The sequence below is a fragment of the Lingula anatina genome, chromosome 3 (genome assembly GCF_051362555.1).
Source record: "Lingula anatina isolate TDL-2025a chromosome 3, LinAna3.0, whole genome shotgun sequence".
NCBI lineage: Eukaryota > Metazoa > Brachiopoda > Lingulata > Lingulida > Lingulidae > Lingula > Lingula anatina.
In genome coordinates, this window is record NC_141769.1 from 30503185 (window position 1) to 30522667 (window position 19483).

The 19483-nt window shown below is 38.0% G+C and overlaps 3 protein-coding genes across 4 annotated transcripts; all 3 read right to left on the reverse strand.

Annotated features, from left to right (window-relative positions):
- Positions 1–941: 941 nt before the first annotated feature.
- On the reverse strand, positions 942–9267 carry LOC106162245 (chymotrypsinogen A). The gene is made up of 7 exons (XM_013539462.2): positions 9068–9267; positions 3408–3624; positions 3157–3214; positions 2607–2724; positions 2196–2363; positions 1733–1869; positions 942–1121 (listed from the first exon to the last, which is right to left on the reverse strand). Exons 1-7 carry the CDS (start codon positions 9129–9131, stop codon positions 960–962), a joined length of 924 nt encoding a protein of 307 aa, XP_013394916.2. The 5' UTR covers positions 9132–9267; the 3' UTR covers positions 942–959.
- A 290-nt stretch (positions 9268–9557) lies between these two features.
- LOC106162244 (ganglioside-induced differentiation-associated protein 1-like) lies at positions 9558–13765 on the reverse strand. Its single transcript, XM_087010104.1, has 5 exons — positions 13500–13765; positions 12450–12636; positions 11654–11833; positions 10688–10891; positions 9558–10299 (listed from the first exon to the last, which is right to left on the reverse strand). Exons 1-5 carry the CDS (start codon positions 13554–13556, stop codon positions 9944–9946), a joined length of 984 nt encoding a protein of 327 aa, XP_086866230.1. The 5' UTR covers positions 13557–13765; the 3' UTR covers positions 9558–9943.
- A 1117-nt stretch (positions 13766–14882) lies between these two features.
- On the reverse strand, positions 14883–18547 carry LOC106162246 (ganglioside-induced differentiation-associated protein 1-like). Of its 2 annotated transcripts, XM_087007494.1 has the most exons (6): positions 18371–18485; positions 17867–17954; positions 16963–17149; positions 16460–16639; positions 15982–16185; positions 14883–15743 (listed from the first exon to the last, which is right to left on the reverse strand). In XM_087007494.1, exons 3-6 carry the CDS (start codon positions 17060–17062, stop codon positions 15400–15402), a joined length of 828 nt encoding a protein of 275 aa, XP_086863620.1. In that variant the 5' UTR covers positions 17063–17149; positions 17867–17954; positions 18371–18485; the 3' UTR covers positions 14883–15399. The 2 variants fall into 2 exon arrangements, with proteins under 2 accessions (XP_086863620.1, XP_013394918.2); XM_013539464.2 differs by lacking the exon at positions 17867–17954 and having other exon boundaries at positions 14886–15743; positions 18371–18547.
- Between the last annotated feature and the right edge of the window lie 936 nt (positions 18548–19483).

Sequence of the window (19483 nt, forward strand, 5' to 3'; positions counted from 1 at the left end):
ACAAGCCTGTTGATCTCGCAGATCAACTACGTTAATTAGGCTGCTAAACAACGAGTAGGCCTCCCCCCCCCCTCCCCCCCCCCCCCCCCCCCCCCCCTCCGAACGCCTTATTAACAGGTTTCCAAATGCAGACTGTGCCGCAGATAATACTTTCGGGTCAAATGAAAGCCAGCCAAGGGCACATTTCGGGGACACCATTGATCACATCATGATGGACATTCACAGGTGTAAGACCAGAACAGAGCATCTCGGAAACCAAGGGACAGACGTAATCATTACACTTGCGCGTCTTTCCTCATGGAAAAATTAGTCTTTTCAGAGTGGGACGCGACTTGATCAAGATAATTGTAGAGCACAATTATATACAAGACCTTCTCTGCTTCTTTTTATTATCTATTTATTTATCTTTAATAATTGATTCCTATTTGTTTATTTATCCATCTTATAATCCAGTAACCTACGCGTAAATTATGTTTTCATAGCCTGGTTTACCTGATCCATTAGTTTTATGCATCAAGCGGATCTGGGAAGGGAGGGCCAAGGGGGTCTGGACCCCCTTTTCTTCAACGCTGACCATAATGTCCCATAATGTACTGATTTTTAGAAATACTGGATCCTCACCTACATACGCCTGTGTATTTTAAAATTACTCAAAACATGCATCCAATACCACTAAAGAAACCCTATTCAGTCATACAAGTGAATTAAAACGTACAGTTACCTATTTTGGATAATATTTACAGTACAAAAACATTATATTTCAAAAACGTTCTCTCTTATAGCTTTGGGCCAACAACAGGTAGGGCCTACTTTTTCACCATTATCCCATGAAGTCGCAGGCAATATCTTATGTGGAGATGAAGTCGCAATTTATCCTATGAAGTCGATTTGACAGTAAAATCAGAGCATTTATCCCATGAAGTGGTAATATACCATGAAGTATCTTAACAAACGTCTATTTAATTTTCAGCAATGGTCTTTGCGATCCAATCAAGGTAAGCACTAACGCGTGTAAAAACGCCAGGTACTTGTCCCGGAGATCGAGCGCTGGAGAATGACGCAATGCCGACTTGAATCCATTTGTCTTGCCTTTTGCACACAAGTGGTCCACCGCTATCCCCCTAGATAAATTAAAAAAAAAACATATATGTCGGCCAATATTTCCAAATTCAACAATTTCATCTACACGAACATTACTAAAGATTGTCACAGCTGACAGCAATCACCTATGGTTCAGAGACATGGACGGTGAATGCATCCATTGGACCAAGCTACAAGTAACACAGAGAAAGATGGAAAGAAGTGTGTTAAACATCAGGATAAGAGATAGGATGACCATTAAATAGATAAGAGAACAGACCAAAGTGAAGAGTGTGCTTCTTACAATTAAAGAAATGAAATGGAGATGGGCAGAATATATCAGTAGAATCAAAGATGACAGATGGACAGTAAGACTGACAAAATGGACACCAAGATACGGACATAGGAAACAAGGGAAGCCTCGTAAGAGATGGAAGGATGAATTAGAACAGTACTGGAAAAAAACAAACTGGAAGTGTGAATCCTAAGACAGAATACACTGGAGGAAGTATCCTGAGGCCTTTGTCTAACAGTGGAACACTTTTGGCTTTAAATGAGGAAGATGATGATGATGATGATGATAAAAGATTGCCACATCAAACGTGAATGGAGTACCACCTGTGTTTCTGTTGGTAACCTTGATCATACTCACAGGGCACAAGCCTTTGGCCGCCAAATTGTAGCCGGCACAGAGGCGGGTGTCGCGGCGAACGTTCCAAAACCGTCTACACTCCCTGTCCGACAGTTTGGGTAGAGACAGCTCCATGGCATGATCGGACACCGTGGCACCTGTAATGTACACAGGAATTCGTGTTTTATACTTGCTTGTGCCCCAATATACATATATTATTAAAAACGATTACGAAATCTTGAGATATTGCAAAGACGTGTACATTGTGATTTCCGGTGCACCCAATTTACATGTATCAGATGTTTGTAATATAACGAAAGAACAACCATGCCTTGTCTTATAATACATTCATTTATTTCATTGAATCCACACACACTGTGGTAACCGAAATTTTGGTAAGGCGAGTGGGAGCCTTAAGGAAAGAAAAATGAAAAAAGTTGACACCTTGTAGAAGATAATTTCTCACTTTCTCACGTTATCTTACCGCTGCTGGTGCAGCCCCAACCCTTCATCACGCATTGTTGCCCGTCTTCAGGGAAAGAGACGTCCCCTTGTCGCGCTGGGAGTTCCACAGATGTGACGAATGTGGTGGTTGGGCCGACGGGGACGCTGCGTTCCAGTTTCACCAGAGCTATGTCATTCTCCCACAATGCTAGAGAAAGAAGTGCAGGGAGAAAACGATGAGATGTACATGTAGTACCATATAGATGTGATAAAGCATTACTTGGGCTAATCTTGAATTCATCATGGTGCAAGGGCTTGTATATCTACTCATACTTTGTGTTTGAAACGGTTCAGACAGGAACAGGGTGCTAAACCAAATTTGAGGGCGTTAATTAGGTTTAGACGGACTGCATGTTTAGGGCCCATGTATGATTGTCTTCACACGACTCACATCTTTCGTCATAACCTGGATGAATAATAATTTTCTCCGCATCAACATTCCATTGCTGCCACTCCTGCCTGCTGAAGACACGGCCCAACACGTGCATGAAATAGTCCGAGGCCGACGGCTACAATAAACAATAGCACAGACACTTGGTTCCTATTCCATAATACCCATATTTCTTATATTTCTCTATTTTTTTATTCAGAATATCGATAATGCACATTTACCTTTGTCCTCTCAAGGATAAGAAGACTCCGTTCACATACACAAGTGAGCTAGTCACATGTACATGTAACACACTTACAAATGCACATAGAAAGTAAAAGAAATTAACGTTTTTTCAATAGCATGCATTAAAATAATAAATAAATAAAAAGATAAATGAACAGATAAATAAAAAGGAGTTCTGTACGGATACATTCACAAAAGTCCATTCTCGCAATAATAAACAATACGCTGACATTTACTCGATTTACTCTTGCGTGTATATAGTATACTGCTTGAGAAGTGTACAGTCATTTTTGAATATTCAGAGAAACAGGGTTTATAAACTTACTTTGATCTTTACGGCTGCAATTCTTGCTTCCCAGGCATCGGGTTCGGTTGCTCCGTTCCTGGTTAAAAGAATATTGAACCATTGGGGATTCATAGACGATATGGGTATAAAATTCCCAAACCAATTATTAAAGCAATGTTGCAACAATTCTATGTTTTACACACACTCACACACACACACACAGAGAGAGAGAGAGAGAGAGAGAGAGAGAGAGAGAGATTGACTAGTACAGTACAGTACTCGTAGCCTACCTGAGATAAAAGCAGTGAGCTGCTGTCAGTATCCATCTGTCGTTCAACAGGGATCCTCCACAATAAAGCTCATATATAGTTAAGGGGATTCCGAAAAAAGTCTTCCCAGGGACATGACCCTGCAGGGAAACCAGCCAAGGCCACTTGCCGCGGTCGGAGATGGTGCGACCCCCAATCAACCGTTTAAATCTTGGCGCCTCGGCTCCATCACTTCGTACTGTAAACACGGAAAAGACATGATAATGAAAACCAGGCATTTCAAGCTGCAGTCCTTACTTTTAGAACAATTGCTGTGCCCTACGTTTTGAAAACGTTAATGCGTATATCTTTTTATCATTATAAACACGTTTCTGATAACGTTATGAAAATGTTTTTGATAAAATGGTTAATAGAAACATATATATAACGTTTATATAACGTTATGGTTTAACATGATCAAGGTATACTGCTTAGTATACTCCATTAGTTAACATCAATAATATTTTCATGTTAAGAATAATACATAAAATAATATTAACTATGCACAAACAGTTTATTGTTGTTCTTATAAGTAAAACCTCCCTATATTTTTTTTATAATATTGGAAAGAAGACATGCAGCTGCAACAAACAAGAACACTGAAATAAGTCTGTAGTCTTATCGCTTCGTCTTGATGTTTTCTGTAGGAGCCCTACGGTATAGACCCAAAATGCGTCATACTGGTCAAAATAGGTAATCTCAGACTCTTAGACCCCATTCCCACAGATTTTAGATCGATCTATCCCTGCAACTTGTACAGAGGCGAAATGTTTTACCATAACTCCACTACATTCCTAGCTGCAGTCATTCCGCCACGTTTTCTTATTAGTAGGCTTGTTAAGAGGTCAAACGCTGCATTTTGTAGTACAAATGTCTAACTTGGCATAAATGTTCCTTGGGCCAAAAGAAAATTTTTTATCCAAAGAGACGCCCTCTATCGATACATTAATTAGCATAAATTATGCAAATTATGTGCCAAAATATATAATATTTCATATATTTCATATATTTCATATCCATTAATTTTTGGCCTAGAAACATGTATAGATTATCAAACCTGACTAAATTAGGGACAAGGAACCCATTTTTGATCATTTGGAAGCAATTGGTGGCCATTTTGTGCCTCAAATCCAAGATGGCCGCCACCCGCCATTTTGAAAGTGGACATAATTTTGCTATTTTATGTTGAATTTTGAAGCGTTTGGTCTATATATATTTGATATAAATATCGATTCCTACTATTTTGGGTGTGAAAAAGTCATTTTTGATATTGTTTTGGTGATAGTAGGTGATTTGAATGGACAAAGAGGGTGTTTTAAGTGCCTACCACATATGTGTGTACGCTGCAAAACCATGGATATTGATAACCCGTATTCAAATATATCTCAATGCAATTTTTTGTTATATACCATTGCTATTGGACTATATTATGAGCAAAAAAACCCACATTTTTACCATTATGGAGGCCATTGGTGGCCGTTTTATCCCTCAAATCCAAGATGGCCGCCAAAACCATTTTGAACATGAGCATAATTCGCTATTTTGAAACTACATGTACTACATCTTTGTAAATGAGTAATACGTCGTTTTATATTATTTTCTGGTGCAGAATACATTATTTGTTTCTTAAAATTTGTGCCTCAAATCCAAGATGGCCCTCATACGCTATTTTCAAATTGAACATTATTCACCATTTTGAAACTATCACACCTTCATAAGCGTGCCATACGTCATTTTTGATTATTTCCTGGAGCAGAATGCATTTTCGGTTTCATAAAATGTAAATAGAAACTTTTATAAGCCTCCAAATAAATATAGGATTCAGTTGCTACATGGACCTGCAGTTTATATGTACAATGAGTAATCCAATTAGTACAAAAATGCTTTTGCCGATCTATAAAACAAGTGTCAGCAAACAAAATGGCTGAATTAAAGCAAAAGAATACATCTTTGACCGCATGAGGAAAATTGTTAGCCATTATTTTGATCAAAACCAAGTGATGGTTGCTTGCCGCTATTTTAATAATTTGGTGTTATTTATAATCTTTGAACTGTGGGACCCTCATTCGCTTGTATTAGGTAAAATGGCACTATTCTTGGGCCTCAAAAGTAATTTTCCAGTGCTAATTTGGTGACAGAAGATAATAAAAAGGTAATATAAGGTTGTAAAATAAATTCCAAGATGAGTTTCGTTGAGTCTGTTACAAAAATGTGGAACCCAAACCACATGCTCAAATATATCATCTAGATTTATCTTAAGTGACCATCCACTAAAAGATACTGAATACTCAAAGGAAAGCAATAAATATATATACATAGTGGTATTATATTATTAATCTTTTACTGGTCAATGTGAACCAAAAAGCCTCATGCACATTTATGTCCCAGTCACTGGGGCTTGCATTCGCATGTTAAATATAGCCCAGAAGATTTGAAGGGAGAAAAATGTGTCGTCTTATAATACTATGGAACTTGGTTAGTTGTGTTGATGCGTAAATGTCCGTGAAAGACAAGCAAATGGACTTTGCTTTGAAATAGCTCTAGATCTTGTCTGCAAAATCATCCAGCAGCACAGCAAAAAGAAACATGCATGATCAGCTCTGGTAGGCCAATAAAACAACAGCTAGTAAGAATTGAGGTTTTGTCAGTGTCCTATGAGAAACAGCCAAACAATATATTAGAATCCAGTTTCCAGAGAAACATTAATGCATGAGAACATGTCGCATCAGAGGAAAGTGGTATCTTTACACAAAAGAATGAATCTGCAAAACCAACTAGAAAGCAGCAGCTGCGCAGGAAGGTAAGAGGGATAAAGCAAAGAAGTCGAGGAAGCAGCCTCTTTTCCTAGTTGACAGTGCCAGTGATCATTCCTAGCATGATTTGGCCAGACAAGTCATCTCACTACCAATAGAAATCCATAAGGCGACTACATAGTTCTCATTGTTTCCAATGGACGAACAAGCACAAAACATCTACAGTATATGACAACTACAGGAATATTCATCTTGGAATCATCTTAAAACACCTTATGCCTTTTTTATTATCATCTGTCACCAGAGTAACACCAGAAATTAATTATGTACTTCCAAAATAGTAACAATTGATGTATTACGATCATATGTAAGTCCAACAGCTCAAAAAAGGTAAATTATGCCATAAATAAACAGAGACAGGCTCTTGGATATGAACAACAGAATAGCTAAAAGTAGTCACCATAAAGTTGAATCCACTATGCTGGTCTCTTGCACTTAATCTATGTCTGGCAAAACCATTTTAAAATTGTTATATAACATATTTTTGCACAAATTTGACTTCAAGACGTATACAAGCGAAGGTGAAGACGTAAGCCTGTATTGGTGTTGGAGCCTTTTAATATTTTCTTTTTGTATTATATCTCAGAAGAGATAAGACACATGACTTCTACAACCCAAATGATAAGAAACGATGTATAACATGCTAGTGTAAGAGCAATAGCTTCAAATTGATGAGTTGTGCTTTATCCGTATTTCAAAATTGTGACTGGCGGCCATTTTGGATTTGAGGATCAAAATGGCTTCCAATTGTCTCCAAAGCACCAAATATGTGTTCTTTACCTTTAATTAAGCCATTTTGGTCTCTTACACTTGTTTCAAGCTCTTTATGATTTTATAAAACATTTTGTACTAATTAGACTACATGGCACATGTAAGTCTATTTGACGACTTAAGCCTACATGCATATTCGTTTTGGAGAATAAAATAGTTTGTACTCACATTTTATGAAACAGATAATGTATTCTGCACCAGAAAATAATATAAAACGACGTATTACTCATTTACAAAGATGTAATACATATAGTTTCAAAATAGCGAATTATGCTCAAGTTCAAAATGGTTTTTGGCGGCCATCTTGGATTTGAGGGATAAAACGGCCACCAATAGCCTCCATAATGATAAAAATTTGTTTTTTTGCTCATAATATAGTCCAGTAGTGATGGTATATAACAAAAAAATCGCATTGAGATATATTTGAATACGGGTTATCAATATCCATGGTTTTGCAACGTTCACACATATCTTGGTAGGCACTTAAAACACCCTCTTTGTCCCTTCAAATCACCTACTATCACCAAAACAATATCAAAAATGACTTTTTCACCCCCAAAATAGTAGGATTCGATATATATATCAAGTATATATAGACCAAACGCTTCAAAATTCAACATAAAATAGCAAAATTATGTCCACTTTCAAAATGGCGGGTGGCGGCCATCTTGGATTTGAGGCACAAAATGGCCACCAATTGCTTCCAAATGATCAAAAATGGGTTCCTTGTCTCTAATTTAGTCAGGTTTGATAATCTATACATGTTTCTAGGCCAAAAATTAATGGAAATATGAAATATTATATATTTTGGCACATAATTTGCATAATTTATGCTAATTAATGTATCGATAGAGGGCGTCTCTTTGGATAAAAAATTTTCTTTTGGCCCAAGGAACATTTATGCCAAGTTAGACATTTGTACTACAAAATGCAGCGTTTGGCCATTTTTTGGTTCTTAACAAGCCTACTATATCGTGTCTCATGTAAAGACCCAATGCGTATATGAATGAGATGTATTTCCAACGTCAGGGTCTGCAGCTTCGATTCCGTATTAATATAATTAGGCGAATAGTTTTTTTAATATCCCCATCATTAAAACTGGTCTTGAAAACTTTAAATACTTCTTTTTATAACTTTTGTGACATCTAGTATCTCATGGAGAACAATACACGAACTTTCTGTTTTAGGCCTTTTCTGCATGTGTACGAGTATCAGGACAAGAAAATAACTGTACTCCGTAATGAAACAGGGATAGGCGAACGAAAAGTTGAACAATTTAAGCAACGTGTTCTTGGTTTATCTGGATAACAGAAAGATGTTTTGATTTAATTTACTATCCCACTCTTGAACTCATTTAGTATTAAGATCCGGGTACTAATTCACCATGGCAACAAGAGCAAAACACTCTTGGTTTATGTCAGGACACACGTTCTCCTTCACTTTATTTACAGTAGATAGTATTATTTTTATGTCGAACAGTCGACACAAATACCTTTGTCTGACACTGTTAACTTGTTATAATGCACATATAGAATGGTGTTAATTTACTTATTACCTCCAAATTGACCAAGCCTAGTTTAAGGTGGAGATATTGTGTAAATGACATGTAACCCCAAGCAAAAGAAAAAAGAACGGTTAAGTGTGGTGGTTTTACGCAAAATTCTGAGTATCGCTTTTAACAACCAATTGCAAAGGGGTCATATTGTATATAAGTACTACCTTATTGCATATAAATAATTTTTTCGTTATTGTGCTAGTAATACAAGTATTTAAAAATGCTTAAAAACAGCATTATTGTCCTAAGCAGGTTATAGTCACTCCTGCGCATGACAGAATAAAAAGAATTCTCCGCCATAAAAAGGTATGTTTCTATCAAATCAATGTACACTGCTTCAAATGTAACGATCATTAAATAACATAGGCCTACAGCGAATTTCCAGTTTCTTTTATTAAAAGTTGCAGAACGACACAGACAAATTTAAACTACCAAGCCTACAGGCAAAAATGAAAGGAAATTGGCTTAGTGTGTAAAGTTGGTAACTTCATCACAACACTCACCACCATCAGCTGAATACGACTGCAGCAGTGTGACCAGTACCACCCATCCTACCAACAGCTCCATTGCTTTTGACGTGTTGAATGCTCAGGACTGCTAGTAGCCAGCTGTACTGAACGGCGGCTTGGCTGGCAGCAGATCATTGGAGTAATATGCACCATCCTGCCAGTAGCATGGAACTCGTTTCCCGTTATAATGTGGAATGCGTGAGAAGCCACGGGGTGTGCACATTATTGGGGTAAATTTCCTGTACGTGTTAATAAAACAGGGGCACAGAATATGCTTGTGTAATATCACATTTTGATCATCCGTTTCCTCTACTTTATATATATATATATCATCTGTTTTCCAAACAAACCTCACGTAAGCCGTGTGCGTGTAGTGTTTGCGTGTGTGAGCACGCACGTGTTCGTGTGTACGTACTTGAGTGATGGTTGGTTCAGGAGCTCGAGGATACAGAATGAAAAGGAATAATACCACGACGACCCACAATAATTGTTCACAATAATTCATATTTATTCGGTAAATCATGTAACTAAAGAGAAAACAATATACGGTGTAAATATAGTGAACGGAGCGTTAATTGAAGGTTGACATGTCGCCTACATTACACAACTCTTCTACACAGGTGCTTGATTGCACTCATCCACTGTGGTTCTCTTCTGGAAAATCAACCATGGGCCATTTTACTTTTTAAAATTAATTCTAGTCTACAACCATACATACATCCTGTATAAGAGTTGCCTACTCTTATGCATACATACATCGAATAACTATCGTTATTTGAGTTCTACCTTAAAATATTAGTTTTCCTTTTAGCCTTCCTGGGATTTAAACAGCGTGATTAACAATGCATCTATATTTAATTATATCTATATTTAATTTTTCCAAAACTGCAGTTTCTCGCACAGTTTCTCCAGGTCAAGATCCCCACGTCGCCAGATGTGAAAACCGACAGCCACCGCCGCCACGATTGTGCTGACACCTATTATCAATGGCAATTTTGCACGGAACATTGGAATAAGCATCATTGTGATTGGATTAAAGGCCTTTTCACACACTGATCGGTAGGTGTCACGTTTCTTTAGACGAAGGTAGTATGCTTTGGTGTTCGGTCGTCTGCCGTTTTCCCAGTAGCGATGTCTCAAACCCAGAAAGTTGAGACGCCCGAATAGAACTGCAAGGTGAATGTCTGCCACTGTCATGGCTGGGCCGCATAACCAGTAGCCACCGGCTAGTTACACATAGAAAAGTGAAAATACCCAATTTTTTAGTACTTAAACCAGTTATAACTACAAGGAGTATGCGAAGCTGAAATAAATTTGTGGTACGCAGAGATATCGACCAACATAAAAATAGGCGAATTTCTAGTATGCCGAAACATATTTGGGAGGACTAGTCTCTTGAAATTTTCTAATTTCTAATAACTTTACAATTGATATATAATAATAATAATAACTTTTAAGTTAAAACTGTAATAACATGTTTATCTTCAGTATCTTAAAATATTCAATCTTGGTTGTCTTTAATGTGACTTCATTTTCGAACCAACTTTTAAAAACAGTTCCGTTTTCATTTTCTTTGTAACTTGTCACTTCACACTTGCTGTTTTTAAAACCTACCGTTATCCCGCAGGCGTAGTTCATCTTCAATTTCATCAAAAACTTTTTCCGCCTTTTCCAAAGCTTTTTTTACTGTGGCCTCATCATTGAACCGCTTCACAAAGTTGCTCAAGAACGCTGCTTTTTTACTGTATGCCTCCCGTAGGTCGGGGTTAGCTGCCTTTAATTTTTCAAACCCCGCACCGTATTTCCCCATTTTTGATGCTAAAATATAGAGAGATAGAGGCTGCCATTATAATAAGGCTCAGTTATCCCTGCAGTAACATGACGTCATCTTAACGCTATAACAATGTGACGTCATGTTACTGCAGAGATAATTGATCGTCAGCCACTGTATCGGTCAACACTACACATAAGAATATGCAGAGCTCTAAAGATTTGGTTTGTTTTCGCTCGATTGTACAGTGCAAAGAAATAGCTGACGTTTCAGGAAAAAAATTACAATCTGTATTCAGCGGCTGTATTATAACCATTTAAATAAAGAGTGAAAATTACCTTCTCCCAAACCCTAATGTCACATACATGAGGATCAACATACCAATTAAACTAACAATACAAGGATCACATTGAAAATAAAATAAATTGCAAATAATAATAAATAAATAAATTGCAAGTTTCATCAAAACATTCGGGCCAAGAAGCACTGAAAATCAAAGACTCCATTCCTATAGATTTTAGATCGATCTATCCCCGTGGGGAGTCTCACTAGATTACTGTCAGCTTAGCCGGCTTAAGCGTCTGTCTTGCCTGCTAAAAGCTGTAAGGGGGTAATTAACTATGGTGCGCGCTCGGCTGACTGCAATTTAGCGTGAACCCCTAGGGAGTTAGGTCGATATAAATCTAAATCTCTGGATCGATCTAAATCTCTGGGAATGTACCCAAAGAAAGGAGCTGGACTGCTATAGGCCTTGCAAGGTTTGTAGCTGAGCTTATAGTAAAAAAGTCCGCAGGGGGTAAGATCATTACCTCTCCATCGTCCAAGCCGGGCAATGATACCCGTGATGTGACCTTCCTGTGTGTAGTGGGGAAATATCATCATCCCAAAGGTTATTACTTCTATCTCAACGCTACTGATCAGCTCTGAGAGACGTTGAACTTTTTCTCTTTCATCGCTTCCAGTTGGCGGTAACAACTTCGGAGACGAATCTTAAATAAAATAAAATCAAAAAAGTGATTAATCTTGTTGAAGTCGAAATAAGACATTTATTGCATTCATTCAAGAATTCACTGCAATCAATACAATACAAAACCTACGATTGTGGTTTGAACTTATATTAAAATGTTTTAGAAGAAAGGTTGAGGTTTTTCATTTGTCTATTTGATGGCTTTCATTCGCTCCAAAACTACAGGTACAAGAATAGTGGATGAGAAGATATTAAGTCAAACAGTTCGCTGGTGTGTACTTTAAAAATCAACACTGTACTTAATAAGGAGAAGAAATGAAATCTGTCATATTACACACAGTACATTTTGGCAGATTGCTCGTGTAGGCTACTTATTAAGATATAAGCTACTTAGAGACAACAATGTACTAGTAAACCAAACAAGAACTAGGGTGTAAGCAACACATAAGAGATACCCAGATTACATATCCGCCACCAAAAAGAAAATGCGTACATCAAGTCAATGAATTTACCCTCATGTCCACTAAAACATTTCTCAATTTTTATAAAATAATAAAACAGAATGCAAAACTAAGCAGTAATATCAAGAGCACGTGATTACGAATCTAAGGAAGTGCAAATATGATTAGATAACTAACCGTAGGCCTTCTCCAGATAGTCCATTATGGCTTTAGAATCTGGAATGTATTTCCCTTGGTGCTTTAGAACGGGCACCTGGCCCTCAGGGTTGATTCTAAGGAACCATGGTTTGTATGTTTCTCCACCGGCTAAATTGATTATATTTTCGTTGAACGAAATATTCCGCTCCTTCAGATATAGTGCGACCTGCAAGGAAAACATTGATGAGCTACTTGGAAAAAAAAACAGAAAAAAGAAGAGAAAAAACAGTGTCCTTAAATGATATTTTCAAAAATTATGCATAACTGGTGGCAAAAAATTACTAAGTTCAAAGTTCAATAACTCCCACAGTTGCAATGGTATTAGGGGTATGTTAGGAAAAGAAAAAATCTTAAGGCAAACACTGCCAGGTTGGCCTATGAGATTTATGACTGGCAGACTTGACAACTTGACTAAAGATTTTGACTTTTTTTTCGGTTTGCCAAAAGAAAGGCAGATATTTCTCTAGTCATTCACTAGGTACGATAATGTGCATATTTCTATAGCGTGAATGTGTAGGAGAGGACAGAGTGCACCTGCATGTTGTGCACGGGCTATTTAACTTAATACAAATATTTTTGTTACATCTTGACTCTATGATATCAAAGTGACAGGAAAGAAGAAGATAGAGAAGAAGAAGAGGTAGAACAGGAAGAAGGCGAAGAAAAGAGACAGAGAGAAGAAAAAGAAGCAAAAGAAGAAGAGAGAAGGCTGGATGAAAGGAGAGAGAGAGAGAGAGGTCAGGGTGGTGGAGGAGGTCGAGTATCCTATAATGATATAATTGGTACCGTCAGTTGACCTAGTAACCCATCTTTCATATGAAGAACGGATTTACCATAGCAAATACATATATATAATAGTAAAAGGAATACAAAATAGTATTTTTCCTCGGACATGGGTTCCATGACACTATTCGAGAAGAAATCTAATCTGATTGTCACAGAATCTTCACTTATCGCTTAATAACATAGCAGTGTTTTTCACCGGTTAAGTGATGCACTCATGCAAAGTTAAAATAATTCATTAGTTACCTTTTGTGAGTAAAACGATCCTGGATTGTAGAGAACTGTTAATTCGTCGTCCGCCATTGTCTGCAATATGCCACTTGCTAACGTAATCTGTATTTACAAGCGATTAACTTTACTAGTCCAAAGTGACCCTGGTCTGTGTCGACGCTGAGGAATACACTAAGTAAAGGGCAAATACACGATTTGCGTGAACTCTACATATTGACCCCGTTTAGAATAATGACCTAGATAGAAAAGTTCAACATTAAATTTAGCTTGACTTCCATTTTAATTTATAGGGCCTATGCAGTGTGTTTTGATGGTAAATATTGAATAGAAATTCACCAAAATTATTTTTTCTGTGATGTGGAATATCTGTAGGCCTACGTCTTAATCGCCAGTGACTCTTTGTAGAATTTTTCAGATTTTCGACTGTGGCAGATAAAAAAATCATTTGTCTTCTTTAATAATCATCTGACAAAGGACACATAAAATGACATCATTTCTTTACGTATTATGTAGGAGAGAGTCCCTGTGATACAGGGTCGTGGTTCTTATAGATTTGTACAGGTAAGGCCCCTATTTCACACAGACCACGAATCCCACGAATCGCCAGGAATTGACAAATTTTAGGATTCGTGAGATTTTGCTAATTTTCTGGTCTTAAATTCGACACGCTCACGATTCACTTACGATACAGGTACGATCGTGTTTTCTAATATTCGTGGGATTCGGCTGGAATCGTGAGATTTTGCCAATTTTCTGGTCTTATTCGACACGCTCTACGATTCAGTTACGATACAGGTGCGATAGTGTTACGAATATTAGTGGGATTCGGCTGGAATCGCACGAATATTGTCCAGAAATTCGCTACGATTTTTTGGAATCGGGAGTTCGCGGCCAAAACTATGAACAGCTCAAAATTTTTGCCACGAATTCCCGATTGATCTAGAATTGCACGAACTTACTACGATTATATACGAATCTGTTAAGAACTTCACGAACTGATTACGATTCAACCAAATTTTCAATTCCTGGAGATTCGTGGGATTCGTGGTCTGTGTGAAATAGGGGCATCAAAGTTTTTGCCACCCATTCCTGTTGGTCAAGAAGTGCAAGAACTGACTACGAATATATATATATATATACGAATCTGTTAAGAACTTCACGAACTGATTACGATTCAACCACGAATCGTGAAATTTGTCAATTCATGGCCATTCGTGGGATTCGTGGTCTGTGTGAAATAGGGGCATAAGTCCCGTCCTGGATTTTGACCCACTTAATTACTCCGTACGTCAGGCTAGCTCTGATTGTATCAGTCACCATATGTGTGTATATTACACAGAAAGTCGTTTGTGTTCTACTTTTCTTTACTGTAACTTATTGAAATGCTATTGTTGAGGTGGCCATTACTCATCAAACATTGTTGCTTATACCGTGTAAATGCATTTGCACGGATTTTTTCCACGACTTCTCCACAAAATAGTTTTTCATATTCATTGAATGATCTCATTTATATAGAGTAGTGCTTAGCTTGTTCGGCAAGGCATTTTTGGTTCTTTTGTTGACGTCATAGACCTACATAAAACATTTCCAAAGCCATTTTTTATATTTGAAAGCCCTGTAATAGCACACAATTAAATTCCCGTGTATATATTTAAATCGTAAAAAGAAAAAAACAGCACTTCAAGGTTGAAAAGTAAAATATACATCAGCAAAGGCTATAATGTTGCTGGTCCGTCTACAAACGAAGAACAGCTTGTCATCCGATTCCTTGGACTGGGTTGGTCTCTCTATGCATTTACATGTATTATTATTACATTTACATCTATTACTCTATAAATAACGTTGATATTTGCACTAAGGCCACCCACTCACACCCACTCACGCAAAATGCTTCTAAAATTATACGATCACTTTCTTATTTCCAAAACTGCACTTTTTCCACAATTGTGTTCAAATCGATTTCTCCTTTCCTCCAGAAATAGACGGCCACGGCGATCATGGCCAAGACAGCACTGATCCCAAGGATGGAAGGTAACTTTTTCTTCACCAGGGGGAGAAAAATTCCCAGAAATGGGTTAAACTCACACACAGCTTTGTAAACGTCGTTTTTCTTGAGGCGGTGAAAGTAAGCCTCGATATTTGGCCGTTTTCCATTTTTCCAAAACATGTATCCCACACCGGCGCTGTCCAGCCGACCGATCAAAATCGCCAGGTTGACGTCTGCCACTGTCATATCAGGGCCACACAGCCAACATTCACCTCAATAAGAAACAGTTATTAATACTTAATGATCTCAGAAATGCACGTCATATTACACAGTTCAAGCATTAAGTAATTTTGGAAAAATTCCCTTCGAAACGTTAGCCTAATAACTAAACTGGACTATTCAACAACAAAGAAAATTGTATCTGTGCATATATTACACCATTCGTCACTTCTGAAGTATTATATCAATTTGAACATTAATAAATTTGAAAAGTAACCTTTCTTTACACACCTTCTTTTCTCTTTCCTAATGTGTCATCCAGTTCATCCAAGACGTTTTGCGCTCCATCTATCGCTCTTTGAACCGTGGCCTCATCTCGAAATTGCGCATAGAATTCGCTCAGGTCCTTTTCCTTCTGGATGTACACATCTTCAAGGTCTGGCGATTTAGCTTTATATCTCTCTAAAAACGGAGTGTATTGTCCCATGCTTTTAGCTAAAACATAAAATGGAATCAAAAAAGTAAATCGATAATAGATTTGCATCACTCACCATTTTCGACAGTTGTACTGCATTTGAGAAAACGTAAAAGAAATTTCGTTGAAAACAAAAACTGTAAAACTGGGTCCACAAAACTTTTAACAGGATTCGATAAAAATTATATTCAAGGAATGGATTAACGTCTTCGGGTGCGCGTCTGCGTAGATGTAATTGTTGATGTTGATGTAATTGCTGTTAAAAACGCACGGTTAACGTCACTCAACAGGTACCTCTCCACTCCATTAACTTTTGGAATTTCCCGACCAGCATGCCACCTTGCGAGAGATGAGGAAAACTTATAATCCCATACGTGATCACTTCGATCTTGATGGAATTGATCAGATCTGTAAACCGGAGTGCTTCCTCTCGCTGCGGAGTCGAGGCTGCAGGTAACAACTTTGGAGGGGTATCTAAAAATGTCAATGAAACAGATATATGTACACAGTATATATATTTCAGCAGTATCTATAGGCATTCAAAATGTATTTTGACACACCTGTTCTATGCGACGCATACTGTTGCCTCGTAGTTTAAAATTAAATATCTAACATTGAAGAATCCCAACGGATGTAAAATATTTCGTTATACTGACGTCACATATCAGTTGAGAACAATCGCTCCAAAAGTGCACTCTACTTAGCAAATGTTAAGGCGACTTAAACTTTAACTGAACGTGCAAAAAAAAAAAAAATAAATAAATAAATAAATAAATAAATAAATAAATAAAAATTACCATATTCCTTCTCCAGGTATTGCATAATAGCACACGAGTCTGCCAGGTACCCCCCGCGATGCTTTATGACGGGCACCTGTCCCTTGGGGTTCATCCGCATGTACCATGGCTCGTAGGTTTCTCCAAGAAGAATGTTCACGTATCGGCCCTTGAAAGGTATACTGCGTGCTCTCAGATAGAACAGCACCTGCAAAGAGAATACATATGCCCTATATGTATACATCTGTGTACATGTATAAGTAACAGCAATTTAAAATCAGTACCCTGTATCTGCAGTTAAAAAAGATTGGGTATTATGTAAACTGTCAGGAATAACAAAAGCGAGTCTTGTGATTGATATGCCATGACTTTAGAGTACGTTCCGAACTTTTTCGTTTTCCAAAAATGCAACAGGGTTATGGGGAGTGTGAGGAAAGGAGTGTGATAGGTTGGTTAGACGGAGAAAAATACTGTTTATCTCAGGAAAATTAGTTTAACATGAGTCTGTCATGAAAAATCCCAATCTGGAGTGTTTAAAACAATCATTTCTGAGACAGATTGCAAAACAACGGAATGTTTTAGTTATTAGTTCACATACGGAAGCTACTGGTTGAGAGAATAATTTAAAAAATCTTAGTAACTCCTTTCGCATCGTAAAAGACATTTGCTGAACGATAAAGTTGTATATTTAACCACCCCCCCCCCCCCCCCATTTCGTTTAAACAGAGTAATTCCCGTCAGCCGCTATGACTAATATTTGCCAGCGGTTTGATATATATTTTTACAGCACATCTACACTCCTCGTACTACATTATACACCAATTAAACATCCAGGGAGGGAATTCCATACGATGGATGAAAATCTGCATTCCAAGATTTTGTGCAGAAAATTTATTGCACATGTATATTGAACATATGCACATACCTTTAGGAGTCACAGATACAAATTAGTGCAGTGATGAAAGTGAGAAGGGGCAACTTTTAAACGTTTCTCACTTCTTTATGTGTTGGCCCTGCAATATGGATGCATACATTTAAAATTTAAAATCTCATTTATGTACACGTATGTACGTGCTACTCTGCCCGTTAGTTCGTAAATTATGCAGTTGTCAGGTGTACGGTCTTGTCAGCAAAACATCTGCACACGCTTCACCCTTACGATGTGTGTGTGTGTGAGAGAGAGAGATAGAGAGAGAGAGAGAGAGATGCACATAAACCCCTAGTTTGGGAAGTTCGTTTTTTCAGCTTGCCCATGACAAATTCGAGTGTGATAACAGAGACGTATGTACAGTGACCTTTCTAACTCGGGAGATGTAGGCCAACAGCGACACAACCGCAGCATTTGTTACAGTCAGGACGTATATCAACAACGATCGATTATTTGCGACAAATGGGTTTGGTTTTAAAGAATATACAAATTTAATCTTACCCTTTGAGAGTAGTAGGATCCAGGAAAATAGTAAAGTGTCAGCTCCTCAGTAGCCATGACTCGGTGATGGTTTGGTAGTAATAAAGAGGTTGGCCGCGTTCGCAAATGACCGCTTTCTGACCCAGTTTCTATTAAAAACACTGCGCAGAGTCTTACCCTGAGTTCACCTCCATTATAATCAAGAAAAGAAAGAGAGGGACATCAGTGGCGGATTTAGGGGGCAGGAGGGTCCTGACCCCCCCCCCCCCCCCCCCTTGATTTCTTGATATTAGAAATGTGACTAGCTGGATCATAGTTGTAAACTGTACCAAATGGCACCGTTCGCCCTCCTAAAATACCAAAAATTTTCGGGTCCCTTCAGCGTGCCCCGCACAGCAAGCCAAGGGGGAAGGGAGGGTCAGCTTCTCATCCGCGGACCCCCTTCAAATAATCGTGGATCCGCCCCTGGACATTCTGGTGGTAGGCCTACATGTAGGGTGCGTTTCCAAAACAAAAAAGTATATCATCTATATCTATATAGTGAAAAGGCAAGCACAGAAACTAGACGTGAGGGCATTTGTGCCTAGTCTGTAGAATTACGTACAGTGCTGGGGTCGCGGTAAATGAATAAATTAATAATACTTTTCATTTTCCATGGATACTCCAGCACGAGTACCAGCCTGTGTGAGCTTGAATTCAATTTAATGCATCTATTAGCTGTACTGTCTATGAAAAAGATATTAGCGGTCCACAATTGTAGGGTACTTTGTGTAAGAGAGGGTGAGATGGAAGAAAATATACAAGCACTGAAATTTTAAATATGGACATGAAAATGGTTTTAAGACAGCGTATTGAGCATATTAAGACAGATTTCCTTCAGTGCCCGTCCCGTATACTGCAGTGTTCGTCTTGGTGTTCAAGGACGGCAAGGCCTCTGTCCCTTCTTTACATAGTCAAATATTTTATTTCTTTCAATTATTGTCACAGTCAAATTTCTGATTGATCAGGATTTCGGCCAATCAAACCTTACATGAACCATTTCAGTAATTGGCAATGCTTTTACAGAGCCCCAAAACGATATACTCGGAGCACTACAAGTTTAACAGCAGTGTGTTCACTTTTTCAAAACAGCTA

Bases quoted from the DNA above. Each gene is read 5' to 3' on its own strand.
- LOC106162244 (XM_087010104.1), bottom strand. From the start codon at position 13,556: ATGGCGGACGACGAATTAACAGTTCTCTACAATCCAGGATCGTTTTAC. The intron at 12,637-13,499 runs GTAACTAATGAA...TTTTCCTTGCAG, and splicing joins GATCGTTTTACTCACAAAAG to GTCGCACTATATCTGAAGGA. The intron at 10,892-11,653 runs GTAATGATCTTA...TCTATATTTTAG, and splicing joins CCGGCTTGGACGATGGAGAG to CATCAAAAATGGGGAAATAC.
- LOC106162246 (XM_013539464.2), bottom strand. From the start codon at position 18,427: ATGGCTACTGAGGAGCTGACACTTTACTATTTTCCTGGATCCTACTAC. The intron at 16,186-16,459 runs GTACCTGTTGAG...TTTATGTTTTAG, and splicing joins AAAGTTAATGGAGTGGAGAG to CTAAAAGCATGGGACAATAC. The intron at 15,744-15,981 runs GTGTGTAAAGAA...TTTCTTATTGAG, and splicing joins ATTAGGAAAGAGAAAAGAAG to GTGAATGTTGGCTGTGTGGC.
- LOC106162245 (XM_013539462.2), bottom strand. From the start codon at position 9,131: ATGGAGCTGTTGGTAGGATGGGTGGTACTGGTCACACTGCTGCAGTCG. The intron at 3,215-3,407 runs GTAGGCTACGAG...TCTTTTAACCAG, and splicing joins GCTCACTGCTTTTATCTCAG to GAACGGAGCAACCGAACCCG. The intron at 1,122-1,732 runs GTGAGTATGATC...TAATTTATCTAG, and splicing joins CGGCCAAAGGCTTGTGCCCT to GGGGATAGCGGTGGACCACT.